Raw genomic sequence first — 14797 nt, 5'->3', positions numbered from 1 at the left:
GTTGAATTTTTTTCTTACTTTTCCCTGTCATATCTGTGAGACTTGAACGGTTAATAACTCTTCCGTTTGGAATGAGTCGGTGAAAAGGAATGGTATCTCTAAAATCAGCATAAAGTGCCCGATCTGGTGATACTCTGCTCATGTGCGACAGAGGTCGTTAACAGTTCCGTTTTGCAGAAGTAAAATGTTGAAAAATTGTTCTTTTTTTTCAACTTGTTCCTACCATATCTGTGAGACTTGAACGGATCAAAACTCTTCCGTTTGGTGTGGGTCGGTGAAATTGAATTTTTCCATTTAAATCAGCATGAAATGCCCGATCTGGTGATACTCTGCTCATGTGCGACAGAGGTCGTTAACAGTTCCATTTTGCAGTAAGAAAATGTTGAAAAAATATTTTTTTTCTTACTTTTCCCTGCCATATCTGCGAGACTTGAACGGTTACCAGCTGTGCAGTATATGGTAGAGAAATTTCTAACTTTATTTGACAGTTGCGACAACGTTGTGTCATGAAAACAAGGACTAAAACAAGTTTTTAATGTCTCGTTTGTTTTCAGCCTGACATGTTCTGTTCTAAATGTGCTGCATGATAAAAGAACTGAAGTAATAGATTCCGCATGAACTTTCTGAAATCAGGTCAAACGAAGTAATATAAACCGCAATAAATTCTGCTGATGATATACTTGCCGTTTGTGAAAGGTTGAAAACATTATTAGCTCTCTTACGTAATTATGTAATTTCCGGTTAGTCTTTAATATTTGAGCATCAAAAAGTAGCATTTTAATTTTAACGAAAAGTCTGAACAAGGTCGTTTGTGTCATGCTTTTGATTAATTAATTTCATTGCATTAGTTCGTGTTTTCTGTATTTTTCCTATCCATGCTTCGGCAAATCATCAGCAAAGTTGAATCGAATATTTACAAAGCAGAAAACAATAAAGCACAGAAGTCGCATAGTTGTTCTCACTATTTTAATTTTACCGTCTAGGTCAGAAGGTAAACTAAGATGAAGGTCTGACAAAACAAAATTACCGAAAAACTGTAAAAACAACAAATTATTAACGGCATGCATAGCAGAAAAAAGTCTCTTTGCTCTTCATTAAGATCAAGGGTATCGATGTCAAAATAGACAAGCCATCCGAAATGTTGTGGACACAAACAAAAACATTGTTTTCAAGTTTAATTCAGCGACTTAATCTCATTTTATTACGCCGTAATAAACATGATTTGATGATGATGGACAGAGACGCATGCAGTAAATTAATGACTCTACGTTCAGTATTGCAAAATGTGGAATGGTTAAACAGAATTCTACCTTCATTGAGATTGTTAGCAAGTGATCATCAAGGTGTGAAATCTGAGATTGTATTTGATTAACAGATAATATTCAGATATATTTACACCATTTCCACCAGAGTGCTAGAGGAAACGGTATATCAGATTTGAAAAAAAAAATTACTTAATTCCAAGCCAAGCTAACAAGTGTGGTGTGTACGTAATTTCATTGTTTAATAAAATTCGCTTAAGAATGGGTCGGTGTTTTAAGCATACACAAAGCAACAATGCAAAAAAAATCTCTTAAAGAATTTTTCATTCCCAACGATGAAACGGTCTGTGTAAATTAAATATCGGTCGAGCGGTTGCGGTATAGTGTTTGGATTTTAACGAATTGCAAGACCCTAATTTGCAACTCGGAATAATTGAGAAAATTCAAGTGAGCCAGATTGTCGTAGAGAAGTAAGGCTGTGATACACAGTGATGAACAGTTTGAAAATCCAATTAGAGTGTCATGCAAATGTGAGATGTGATAAGTATACTATGACCGAATATGACTGTGCGCATCGTAATAATTGCAATTAAATTAATGGCAATAAGTTCGTGTAGTGCTGATCTCAATATTTTATCCATCATCACGAAGGCCTATGAATCGAACATTAAGTCGTTGAGGAATTTCTTCCACTTCAGTCAAGACCATTCCAATGCATTTATTTATGAAAACGATATAAGTGACAATGAGGTTGATAGTAGTTATTGGCAAAATTATGGGAGAAAGGATAACCTATATAGTGGGGTGAGTTTGTTGTGAAGTACAGTGCAGTACAGTATACATTCAGTATACAGTACAGTATATTCATATGAGTTATCGACAATGAATGCCAACTATGCTCTCTGAAATAGCAAGACGAATAGTAAAACGAAATTATGCTGCCCAATATAAAAGGGTAGTGAATGTACCGACTTGAATCAAGACTTGTTAAATACAGTCCAAACTATAACCGTGAAATAAAGTATTTTTGGTGCAATAAACGGATTTTTGTAGAATTTTCTAACTCAAAATCTGTTTTATATTAGTATTACTAAGATTGTACGTGTTCGGATCGAAACAACAACCGAATTTCATCTAAATTAGGCTTTCTTAACGAAGGTTTTCTGTGTTTTATCTGCACATGAAGTAAAAATCTCTGCCATCTCTACAATTGAACCCCTCTGTTGTTCTATAACTTTGAGAAACCTTTCTGAATACACACAATCATCAGTGGCATAGATGAGATATTGAACAATACTGAAATAATTTTACATGTTTTTGTTTTCGGGACGAAAGTGACTTATTACACACCTAGGGACTTATTACAAAACTCGGGATAAAAGTCGGCTTCGCCTCGGATCAACAACATTCACACGAAAGTTGTACTTTTCAACCTTTCATCCCTTGTTATGTAATAGTTATCAAACAGAGAAAAAACTCAAGATACTTTACATGCTTATGCACGGCACTTTACATCACTGCTTGTGACAGGGAAAATGCACTTAGCGTCCACAAACATGTAAAATGTGTTACGTCACTGTTTGTAAATATTTGTTTAGGCACGTGTGATTACTCCACTCGCCTTCGGCTCGTTCCGCAAACCTCACACTTGCCTAAACAAATATTTACAAACAGTGACGTAACATACTATAAAAGGTTAACTGACAGAAAATGGGGCTCATCCAAAGACACGCTAATTACAAAACGTACATTTTACCAGTACTCATGAACGGAAGCGACTTGCTAATATGTGCATGCAAATCTCAAAAAAAGAAACAGGAAATAGAAAGCACTTGGGATCAAAACCGGCGCCATTAAGTCGATGCCAATCGCTGCAATGGAAATACTAGGTGACCTTAGGCCGATTGAATATTTATGTGACGAAGCTGTCCTGAAGTTGTTTGGCTCGCACATCTCTAATATTGGTGCCTTTGCTAAAATGGAAGAAATTTTAGTTAGATTACTTACATAGACGGAAGAATCTGCTCCTTTTCCACATTTTTTGTCACCGTTGTCGATAACATTATGAATCGTTAAAATACTCACTCCTTCTTGTAGAACTCAATTGAAAAACGAAAGAGTCTGATTGTAGGTCTACCAATATGACGATTATTACGCAAATATTATACCGGATTCCGATGAAGATGTGTTTACACCTTTGACAACATATGAAGACGAGCAAGAAAAACGCAGCAATAATCTAGGTAATAAAGCAAGTCATTTGTTACTCAAAGTTCAAGGAGAAGAAAATGTCAACTTCCAACAAGGGACCAGAGTTTGAGGTTATATTGCTGCGTAAGGTCATGTTTGTCGTGCTTGTGTGAGAAAACGATTTTTTTCATAGCCTAAAACTTCATTATTTCATCATCGTATATTTCCCATCCCAATTGGGGATTCCCCAACACGAGTTACCTCACGTACAAGCATGATAAGATGCAGTAACACTTCCTTAGTAATTTTGAGCAGAAATTGTCGAACAGTTTGAATTTTACGTTCAACAGGTTTTTTCAACACAATTCTGAAGCTATTCGGATACCGCCCATATAAATTATCAACACAACATACACAAATGCAGATGTCGAACAGAACTAAAGGCCTCGACGTTCGCTTGAAGTCGAGCTACTTTACCCAGAGGCTCCTAAAGACGATGAAGAGCCAATTTAAATTAATTTATCCAGGAACGTTGTGGTGTGGAGGTGGAACACGGGCAAGAGATAGTAATGACTACGGATTTTTTAGAAGAACCGACAAATGCTGCTGGAAACATGATTCGTGTCCGAAATATATTGCAGGTGGGGAGAAGTGGAAAAATTTAGAAAATGTTGGCATCTTTACGAGGTGAGTTGTTTTCGATGAAACACGATTGGAGTTTTTACCTTGTGATACCAAAATGAATTATCAATCTCTTTGTGGCTTCAATTTCATTTTATTTGAAAAAGAAATTTCGATTTTTCCATTTTTTTCTTTCAGTAAGTAAGTTAGGGATTTTTTTTAAATTCAGCAGTAGTTGCTTTGAATGCATTCCATCACGGGTGGTTGCTTGCAAGTGCAACTGACACACGTTTTTTTTGTTTTCAGTCTTTCTCCGATCAGTAGCGTGTTATTTCCGTATTTGCACATTTTCTCTGGGATAACTTCAGCCTTGGATCGGCCAGGTAATCGAATGAATTCGTCTGAGTCGGTAGCTTAACAGAAAAAAATTTTTAGTTGGAAAAAATGAGAGTCTATAATGTTGTCATTCAAAAGAATTTAGGACAAAACGAAGGGGGTTAAGCAAACAAAAAAAAAGTTTTTTGTAAGCTTTGAAGAGCTTAGAGAGCTTAAAACAGTTTTTTAAATCGAACCTTTTTCAAAGCTTCCAATCACCTTCTTCGTTTGACGACCTAGTGATTCAACTTACGACATTTGAAGTCGATGGGGCAGCAAGCGCTTGTTTGGAAGTAAATCGGAACGCAGCCTTCTTTCATTTTGTTGAAATAGCGTAACTCCAGTCCGCAGTCAATTTTACGGCAAAATTTGTTCGATGCCATCGGTAGTGATGCATTGAAATTTTTATGGCAAACGCACGAATGGCATGGTACATCATCCGGATAGAATTTGGTGCCTTCGTGATAGATTTTACCGTTGTACTCGCATGTCGTTCTTTCAACTTTTTCTGGAGAATAATAATTTAGAAAAAAGTGCAATTAAGTTTCTGTGTCAGCAGCAAATCGGTTTCCATTTTCTTTTGCTTACCACAAATCATCTTTGAGCAACAACTATTTTCGGTGAACATATGTTGGCAACCTGCAAATTCAGGAGTCCATTTATAGCCAGCACACTCCGATTTTGGACACACAAATTCGGCCTTTCCTTTAACGTCTGTACAGCGGCAATGGTTCATACAAATTGGTAGATCTTCTTCGGGTGCCTTTTCTTTGATTGAATATGATTTTCCCTTCAGATGGCACTTTTTTGAGTCCAATTTCGTCAAATCAGGACATTCGAAACTTAAAACAGTTGACAGTTAGAAAAAAGTAACCGAAAACGATTCCGGATTTCCTAACCGTTCGAAACAACATCCTTTGTCGTCCTTTTTACCCACACATCCCAATTCGTCGTATAATTTCGGTATAGGTGGACATTTCTCACAGTCCTCTTCTTTGCAGTATGCAACCAAAAACACACTGGCTAACACAATCAACACTTTCATGTTTCAATGTTCTTGTTTCTTGTTATGCAAAAAAATAGTTTTCAACGAATTTAAGTTAAAATTGAACTGAATTACAGCGATGCTAGTAACCGACTGACTTCAACTTATATTCAACTTTAATTTACTTGCACATTGTGCAAAGGAATATATCTTTATCACAAATTCAAAAATATGTAAATTCAATCGATCTAATCGACCATAAATCTATCGGGTTTTTTTTGTAAACTTTTTTCTTAATTTTATGTACAGAGTTTATGATATTCATATTTTTAACCGGATTATAATTGGTTACTACTACATTTTCCATTCGCATTTTATGGTATACGGAGTTGCGGGAACCAACAATAAGTCAATATTTTTATAATTTAATTGTATTCTTCATACAAAATAGAACAATTCTGCGTTTACAGTAATTTTTTTCCGATAATTAAAATTTTTTTTAAAAACCATTTTAATGATTTTTCATTACTTTCTATTAAATATTCAAAAAGGCTGTCAAGAGACTGTCAGTTTTTTAGAACAGTTTAGAACTTTCATTTACTAACACATATAAACAATAACAAAGGCATATCGGAGCCATGTCATAACATAGCCCATTGGTATTCTTGCTACGTTAAATTTTATGTGAGTTTTGTGGATTTTCATTTCAATTTTAAAAATATAAAATTGCGTTTTTTCCATATGTTGTTGGAGGATTATCTTTCTAAAATAGGTTTATTTATCAAAATAAATTATAAAAAATTGTCTGTTTCCTGACTAATTCTTTACAGTTTATAGTAGAGTTGTTAGCATTGTCTTTATTTCTTCATACAAATTTTCATCTATAGAAAATCAAAGTTTTAGATGGACTGACCTGATTTAGGATGCGTGTGAAAACATTCATATAACGGACGAAATATCAAGTTTTGCGTGCCATAGTTATGTATAGTCTGTATATAAAGAGACATATATCAAAAACTTTTAAGTCCAATTTCATTTTTCTTATAATTTACTAAAGCTAATTTTTCTTTAACTTGTAAAAAAAGAAATTTAACATCATTTTTGTTGTAATTGTCATAAAAAAGACGATAAGTAAAGGATGTCGATGCGAGGTGTTATAAATTTGAAAAACTTTAAAATATTTAGCGAACTATAAGAAAAATGAAATTTGGACTTAACTGTTTTTGATAAATCTCTCTATTCCTGTTAATTACGAAATATTTCCTGGTTCAATTATTTTTTTACAATAATCAAAACTTATTAGAAATCTCTCCACATAAACCTTTCTAACATTTTAAGAATCATCGTTTGGAGCAGTCAACAGACCCTTCGGGTCGGGCTATAACGTTGTCACTCGTCAGAATAAAAATATGGAACCATTGTCTTAAAGTGGTATTAAATGCATTCAGGCAAACTTATCGTCTTATCTGTGTACGAAAATAATTCCATTTCCCGTAACTCTCTATCAAACACCAGTCGTAAAAGATAAAGTCGTTAAATCAGCAGTATCGTTGTATCTTATAGTACAGGTAATGTAACCATAATTTCACTCGGTCAATTTCTAAAACCAACACTAAATTATTGTAATGTTTAGTAATAGGATTGAACATGAGTCAAGATGTTTATTTTTTGCTACAAATATTTTGTTTGTTTTTTTATCGACCACGACTGTTCTCTTATACACAGAAACCATATAGCACGGCGAATTTAATAATTACATGGCGACACACCTGTCGTGTCGCAAATGTTACATTTATTCCCTAAGTATTCCACTAATTTATGAAATGATCCGTTCATTCATTCACCGTACTATAGGAACAATCTTTTTTTTCGGCCACTTCATAGTTAATGACATTCACTCTTTTATGCAAATTCGAAAAACTTTCCTTTCATAATGAAAGTCAAAATTGCAATTTATTTAAATCGTCGGCTGAAATGATTTTTATTTTGACTTTACGTAATATTTCGGAACGAAAATCAAACGACAAATTTGATAACGATATTCTGTTGTTGCCGTTTTAGAAAATTAGATTGTTTTTGTTATTAATGTTCATTATTCGATCGAGAAAAATATCAAATCTACTGAGTCGCTTAGATCGATGTTATCCGCAAAGAGAAACAGATTTTATTACTGGGATTAAGCTAACTGAAGCAGACTAAGCATGGTTTCCACTCAACAAAAGTAGTCCGTGAGAGAACAAGCTGCCAAGTTAACAAAGCAAATATTGAAGAAAAAAAAATTGTCTCTCACACGGAGTACTTTTTTGATAAGTGGAAATCAAGCCTTAGTCTGAACTCACCAGTCATCCATTTTCATTCCGTTCTTATGTTCTTACATGGTTTATTTTCGATATTGCGAAAAAGTATACTAAATTCATGGTATTAGACAACTAATTTTTACAAAATTAAGCTTCTCATATATTTTGAAACGATTATTTCAGGTCTCATTGCGAATGCGATCGGGATTTTTATACGTGCCTAAAAGGGATCAATTCATTCATTTCAAACAAGATTGGAGTAACTTACTTCAATTTATTGCGCCCGCAATGCTTTCGAAAGGAATATCCAATTGTTAGCTGCTTAGAACGAAGGTAAAAAAATGAATGAAAGTTGAATGCATAATGGAATAGAATCAGTGTACCAGTCTCCGGATATGTATGACTCGTCGAACACATATTGCTCTTTCATTCATAAAAGAAAGTTCATGAATGAAAGAATAACATGTGTCAGCCTACGCATACATGCCCGATGACTGGTATCAACGCACTTCAAGCAAAAGTGCTATAAATGACAGCTGCCAAATAGAGTACTATTTTGTATGAAATTTTATCCCCACTCTTTTTACAGTGTAAAATTTTGTATGGAGCACTGTCAAGTTTCAGTACCCTATTTAGAGTACCGCTTTTGCTTGAAGTGCGTTGCTGGTATGCATACCCTACATTAGCTTTTTAATTTTTGCAGGAGCGACAGTCGATGTTTCAATTATGTCATCGACAATAATAAGCCAAAGCAGTGGCAGTGGTTCGACAATAAAATTTATTGATTTACACCCCTTGGCTTGTAAATTGATTTTATAGAAATAGAAATACAAAAAGTGTAAAAAAAATGATTTTTCAAATGGCTCAAGCTACTTTCGATCTCAAGGACCTAGGACAGATAAAAAAATTCAAGCATGGAAAGTCGGGACATAAATTGAAAGTTCAGTGTTCGAGTCGTGATTTTACCTTGGAGTGAACCTTGCCCTTAAACTGTTTTGAAATTAAACGTTAGCAAAACAGAAGTTGAATGGAAGTAGGATCAACTATAACTGTTTTCGATACATGTTTAAAGTGGTCGGAACTACCTGTATGCTAAAATCGGGCAAACCCGACTGCGCCTTTCACTTTTCGCTTGAAGTTATTGAGTCTACACCTCTTTACACTAAAAGTACACTGACAAAAAAGTTTTCAGAATATTACCTGTGACAGATAATCTTTCCCCAAGTAATGTAATTTCTCGTACAAAAACAGCATTTCCTGTCACAGATAATGTGACTTTTTAATGAAAAATTACATTACCTGGGGACAGAACTATCAAAACTTTTTTCTCAGTGTTTTCCCTTTTGACGCCCGATTCGACCCTGTGCACTAGATGTGAGTCAGGTAAGTTCCGATTTATAAACAGAATTTAAAAAATTCTAAACTGAGGACAAAGCATCTATTTCCATGTTAAGGTGAGGCTAAATTTTCAATGGGTGGATATTTTGTCAATAGATGGCGCCGCTGTCATGCTTCTATTTGGCAAATAGATAGCGCCACGAGTTTATTCTAAACAAATCGCGAAAATTTGAATTGACAAGAATGGTCAGTTCTTTTTGCGTTGCAATAAAGCAATATTTTCGTGAAACAACCCTACGGAATACAAAATATTTTCAGATATTTCTTCTTTGGAACCAACATTGACCTCACTCGGAATAGTTCCATATAGATAGTACAGATATTACGAGACAAGTACGACAGACTTTTCGTTTTGCGATAGATTGAACTTTCCTAGTCTTATTTATCTAACATGCAACTCAGACAAAAAACGTTTCATGGTCGAATGTTTTATGCTGGGTACAAGAAAAGCAAATTCAAGTTTATTTTCTCTTTACTGACATACACTCAATTACTCAATCTTGTAACAAGTTACCAACAGTAGCAATGGTAAAGATGTACCAATATTCGAGCTCAAAACTTCATAACACAACACCCAAAACAACACGAATATGTTTTGAAATTTTGCCTCGAATGTTGGCTCACCCAACCCCCCTTCTCACTGTTGATTTATTTTGGTACTGTTGAAGGTCCAGCTTTTTGAACAATTTTATGGCGGCTTCGATTTCGTTGAAACGGTTGATGTTGAGCCAGATTGCCGAACCATTTCAATGCTACGGCACAGATCGGAAACATAAACTGGAACTCCTTTCATTGCTGGTCCGTAAACTGGAATGCGTTTTCAGGCGTAACACTTTTGTGTGTTTATTTCGATTGTCCAGCTCTAGCTGATGCAAGGGAAGTCTTTCGTTATCGATAATTTCCTAGCAGAATTGTTTTTTTCCGAAGAATAGAGTAGAAACGTTGTATTATTTTTACAAGTGACAAAACTATATAATTCGACAGACAACTGTGGTCTCTGAATATTTATTATATTTCAAAGATTACTATTTTTCCACTAAGTTTTTTCTTCGTGTCTGTGTTAGAGTGGTTATTTTGAATAAAATATTTTCACAAATTAGTATATTTATGTGATAGCCCGGGTGAAAATTCAAGTCTCAAAAGTTCGAAGAGCGTGTACTCACGGTCTCAAATATATTGTCTTTGTGAATATACGTTTTTCGAACTTTTGAAATTTATTTTCACCCGGGAAAAACAAAAAGGTTATCATTGGTATTTTGACTTTCTATTATTTTTAGCGTATGGCATCAATGAATAGATTCATAAAGTTGGTAAACCAATTCACAACGCTACTAATATAGAACAAACAACAAAGTGTATGAATACTAAAAATGTAAAATGTCCCGAGAAACATTTTTCATCCCAAACTCCCAAAGTGTATAAGTTTGACGAGAATCAAAAGATTTGAATAAACATTTTCTACATAGATTCGGTTGAACTTTCGACGGAAAAATATATTGGAAAATGCAAACATCCCATTTTTTTTCGTCGAACTTGTGGCTAGTGTAAATCGGACCTTTTTCGTGGTAAAAACTAACCTCAAACGTGAAATTACTATGTAAATTAATTCTGAAGGACCTTACCAAACAAAACTGAAAACGGTTTCAAAACCGGTTATTATTTCAAATATTTGATTGTTTTGGTTCGAGGTGAAAATAAAATTATTCTAAATAAAGATCAAATTCACAACTCACTGAAGATATGAATAAATTTCAGTTACATCATCACAAAAAAAAAAGAATCCGAACCATAAGATTCAGATATTTTTTTCATTTCCTTTGGGTTATGCAAATCGTTACATATCGAAGCAACTTTTATCGATAACGCAAAATAAATGTTGAAACTAATGAAGTAATAGATCAATGTGCCATAAAAATTGAATGATTATATGATATAATGAATGGTTTACTGTAACGTTTGTTTTTCGATTTTCAAATCTTGTACACGATTTTAGTCTAATGATTGTCTAACTTTTTCAATTTCTCATATTTTAACACGAACTGTGGCTGTGGCTGGATTGACTGACGATTTTAGGAAATGAAGTTCGTTATATGTAAATCGTTTTCAGTATTTCGTGATTCGATGAAATTTCGACGATACAGTCAGAGGCAGTGAATTTTGATCATTAATTTGCTTCAGCTGTTTGTCAGCTGATCCACACATACAATCAAAACTGCTTTTATTTGTTTATACGGTTGAAGCTGCTACACGTGTGTGGTAGTGGTAAAACCCTATAAAGACGTATAAATAGTTTTGATGGGTTGTGTGGATCAGCTGAAAAACAGCTAAACGAAATTAATGCTGAAAATTCACTGCCTCTAACTGTATAGATTATTTTGACTATTTCAGGGCGTTTTCAGAAAAATTAGTGCTGTGTCTTGCTCTAGTCTAAGACATTTGTTTCCTATCTACCAATTTAGAAACATTTATTTTATATAGTTAGAGGTCCTACTTATTAGTCATCGCTAGTCAGGCTTGTACTGCTGATTGATTTTAGAACTAATATTCAACGAAATTTTATCAGGATTATTCTTTTGGCGTCGTTGATCAACTAATTTTTTACCTTAAAAAAATGTGACCATCGACTTGACTGCCATTGTTTAATTTCCAAGACGAATCATCTTTTCAATTCTTGAGATCATTCAGTTGACCACTTTTTGCAACCAATCGTGAAAGAAAATGCATTTCTTTACTATACACACGAAAAAAACAAGTTACAGACGGCAGTAAGTGGATGCAACTACCACCAAACACAATCAATTGTTGATTGTGGTTACCATTTAACATAGAAGCAACGACTACATTACGATATCACTAGATGATACCGAGTAAGCGTTACGTTTATTGTGTAAGTAACGGCCACTATACAATATCATTATACTGACATTGATTACAATTTACTGTAGACGTAACGACTACCCCACAATGTCACTAGCGTGACAATGATTACAATTTTCTGTGGAAGTAACAACCACTCGACGATATCACTGAAAGTGACAACGTAGCGTTGCTGTTCACCGTAGAAGCAACGTCTACCTTACAATATCACCAGAGTGAGATTGGCTATTGGCGACTGTAGAAAATAGCAACCACTTTACAACAGCACTAGGGTGCTATTGGTTACGGCTTACTGTAGAAATAACGGCCACCATACAATGTCACTATTCTGTGACAATGATTACAATGTACTGTAGACGTAACGACTACCTTACAATGTCACTAGCGTGACAACGATTACAATTTTCTGTGGAAGTAACAACCACTCGACGATATCACTGAAAGTGACAACGTAGCGTTGCTGTTCACCGTAGAAGCAACGTCTACCTTACAACATCACCAGCGTGACATTGGCTAATGTGTATTGTAGAAATAGCAACCACTTTACAACAGCACTAGGGTGCTATTGGTTACGGCTTACTGTAGAAATAACGGCCACCATACAATGTCACTATTCTGTGACAATGATTACAATTTACTGTAGACGTAACGACTACCTTACAATGTCACTAGCGTGACAACGATTACAATTTACTGTGGAAGTAACAACCACTCGACGATATCACTGAAAGTGACAACGTAGCGTTGCTGTTCACCGTAGAAGCAACGTCTACCTTACAACATCACCAGCGTGACATTGGCTAATGTGTATTGTAGAAATAGCAACCACTTTACAACAGCACTAGGGTGCTATTGGTTACGGCTTACTGTAGAAATAACGGCCACCATACAATGTCACTATTCTGTGACAATGATTACAATTTACTGTAGACGTAACGACTACCTTACAATGTCACTAGCGTGACAACGATTACAATTTACTGTGGAAGTAACAACCACTCGACGATATCACTAAAAGTGACAACGTAGCGTTGCTATTCACCGTAGAAGCAACGTCTACCTTACAACATCACCAGCGTGACATTGGCTATTGTGTATTGTAGAACTAGCAACCACTTGACAACAGCACTATGGTGCTATTGGTTACGGTTTACTGTAGAAATAACGGCCACCATACAATGTCACTATATGTAACAATGATTACAGTTTTCTGCGGGAGTAACAACCACTTTACGGTATTACTAGTGTAATATCGGTTGCTTTTCAGTTCTACTCATCTGTACTTTGTGTGATAGAAAATATTGAGATACTGGAGAAGACGAAATATTACCGAAAGGTTGTTGCTCTACTCTGCTGTTCAATTAGACCAATTTCTCTAGTTTTGTCACTGCAACTATAAGTTAAACGAGCACATCAATTATTTATGTCAATTCGAATAATTAAGTCAACATTTTTGACGCCAAAAGAATACCATTCTCAGTACGCATTTCTATTCTATTCAAATAAACTGCCCAATTTAAGTACGACTAATGATGACGTCTGTATCACTTGACTATTTAATTCAGAATTAGGAAAAGGCCTGATGTACGACAGTATACTTGCACACACAGCCATGAAAGGATATAAAGAGCTTATTCTAAAGAAATGTTACCAGACTTTCAGACTTCCAGTTGTTTACATTCGGCAGTGGTGAGAACGACTCCAAAACAATAAAATGTCCCGATGGATACATGCCTGACAATCATTTCAAAGAATCCGGCTGCGATAGACGAGTCTTCCAAAGATTCTATATCGTATTTTGTAGATAAAGCTGCTCATCATTCAATTGATTCGAGATTTCTTACAGAAATCCACATATTTTGAAGAAAAAAAACTATTTTTGTTAGACCGACGGGGTTTGAAAACCAAACGTTTTTTTACGACAGCAATTTTTATCAAAAAGTCAACGCAACTAAGTTTGAGAGCAATTCAAAAATGTCAGTATATAGTAGAGTGAATGAATTTTTGCTCACAAAACAAACAAAAAATCTCAGGATCAGACAGCTAATAGCGAGTCTAATAGTTATTTTATTTACGTATTTATCTTGAGCGATTGATTTTAGGCAATTTCGCGAGTTGTGGCCTAACTTCGTACGGGCTACAAGCGAAAATATCTAACATCAATCGTCCAAGATAGGTACATAAATCTAAAGTTTAATGCACAGAAAATCTGGGAAAAAGATTAAATTGACACTCATTTTCGGTCCGAAGATAGCTTTTTGATACTACTTTCATCGTCTTTTCCATCAGTGATAGTTAATGTTTAGAGAATTGATGCCGTAGATCTTATGTAGCACACTCACGGCTTGAATTGATACAGTTACTCACCTAGTTTCATAATTCACAAGGAGGAAAATTGATTTCTGATATTTGTCTAAAAACTAAGAATTATGTTGTAAATATGTTAGGCTGTAAACTTTCGAAAGCAGCCTTGGTAAATGTGTATCAGTGAAAAAACTTCCAGAATCTATTTCGTCCGATAATAAATTAGTAGCAGTTGAACTATAAGACGTTGGCTGTCTAAATGAAACGTCTAATGTCTAATGTATTTCGAAAATAATTTCGCTCGCCCCAAAAAGCATTTCTGAGAAGCTCGCAACCTATTTCAAATATTTGGCTTTACACCTATATTTTTGTTGACTCAGAATATTGCGATCTGTTCCAATTGAAGACAAGAAACCTGACTATGAAAACAACGATGAGCATCAAGGTAATAAGCCATCTAGAATATGAGCATTATAAATATCGCCACT

At 34.9% G+C, this 14797-nt stretch overlaps 3 protein-coding genes across 3 annotated transcripts in view; 1 reads left to right on the top strand and 2 right to left on the bottom strand.

Moving 5' to 3' along the window:
• The window catches only part of LOC119068971, a 115487-nt gene that overhangs the window by 42035 nt on the left and 58655 nt on the right, over positions 1-14797 (bottom strand). The gene's annotated exons all lie outside the window — the stretch shown is intronic.
• Positions 1296-8578, top strand: LOC119068992. The gene is made up of 5 exons (XM_037172868.1): positions 1296-2066; positions 3394-3505; positions 3803-4139; positions 7914-8063; positions 8434-8578. The coding sequence occupies exons 1-5, from the start codon at positions 1824-1826 to the stop codon at positions 8513-8515; spliced, it is 924 nt and encodes a 307-aa protein (XP_037028763.1). The 5' UTR covers positions 1296-1823; the 3' UTR covers positions 8516-8578.
• Positions 4201-5606, bottom strand: LOC119068995 (kielin/chordin-like protein). The gene is made up of 4 exons (XM_037172871.1): positions 5348-5606; positions 5037-5290; positions 4702-4956; positions 4201-4486 (listed from the first exon to the last, which is right to left on the bottom strand). Exons 1-4 carry the CDS (start codon positions 5491-5493, stop codon positions 4299-4301), a joined length of 843 nt encoding a protein of 280 aa, XP_037028766.1. The 5' UTR covers positions 5494-5606; the 3' UTR covers positions 4201-4298.

Source organism: Bradysia coprophila (assembly GCF_014529535.1).
Source record: "Bradysia coprophila strain Holo2 chromosome X unlocalized genomic scaffold, BU_Bcop_v1 contig_20, whole genome shotgun sequence".
NCBI lineage: Eukaryota > Metazoa > Arthropoda > Insecta > Diptera > Sciaridae > Bradysia > Bradysia coprophila.
This window is presented reverse-complemented; position numbering and strand designations above follow the sequence as displayed.

Excerpts from the sequence above, each read along its gene's own strand:
- LOC119068995 (XM_037172871.1), bottom strand. The coding sequence starts at position 5,493 with ATGAAAGTGTTGATTGTGTTAGCCAGTGTGTTTTTGGTTGCATACTGC. Across the intron at positions 5,291-5,347 it reads AAAGGATGTTGTTTCGAACG|TTTCGAATGTCCTGATTTGA; the intron begins GTTAGGAAATCC and ends AACTGTTTTAAG. Across the intron at positions 4,957-5,036 it reads TTGCTCAAAGATGATTTGTG|AAAAAGTTGAAAGAACGACA; the intron begins GTAAGCAAAAGA and ends ATTATTCTCCAG.
- LOC119068992 (XM_037172868.1), top strand. The coding sequence starts at position 1,824 with ATGACTGTGCGCATCGTAATAATTGCAATTAAATTAATGGCAATAAGT. Across the intron at positions 2,067-3,393 it reads AGGATAACCTATATAGTGGG|GTCTACCAATATGACGATTA; the intron begins GTGAGTTTGTTG and ends GTCTGATTGTAG. Across the intron at positions 3,506-3,802 it reads AAAACGCAGCAATAATCTAG|GTTTTTTCAACACAATTCTG; the intron begins GTAATAAAGCAA and ends TACGTTCAACAG.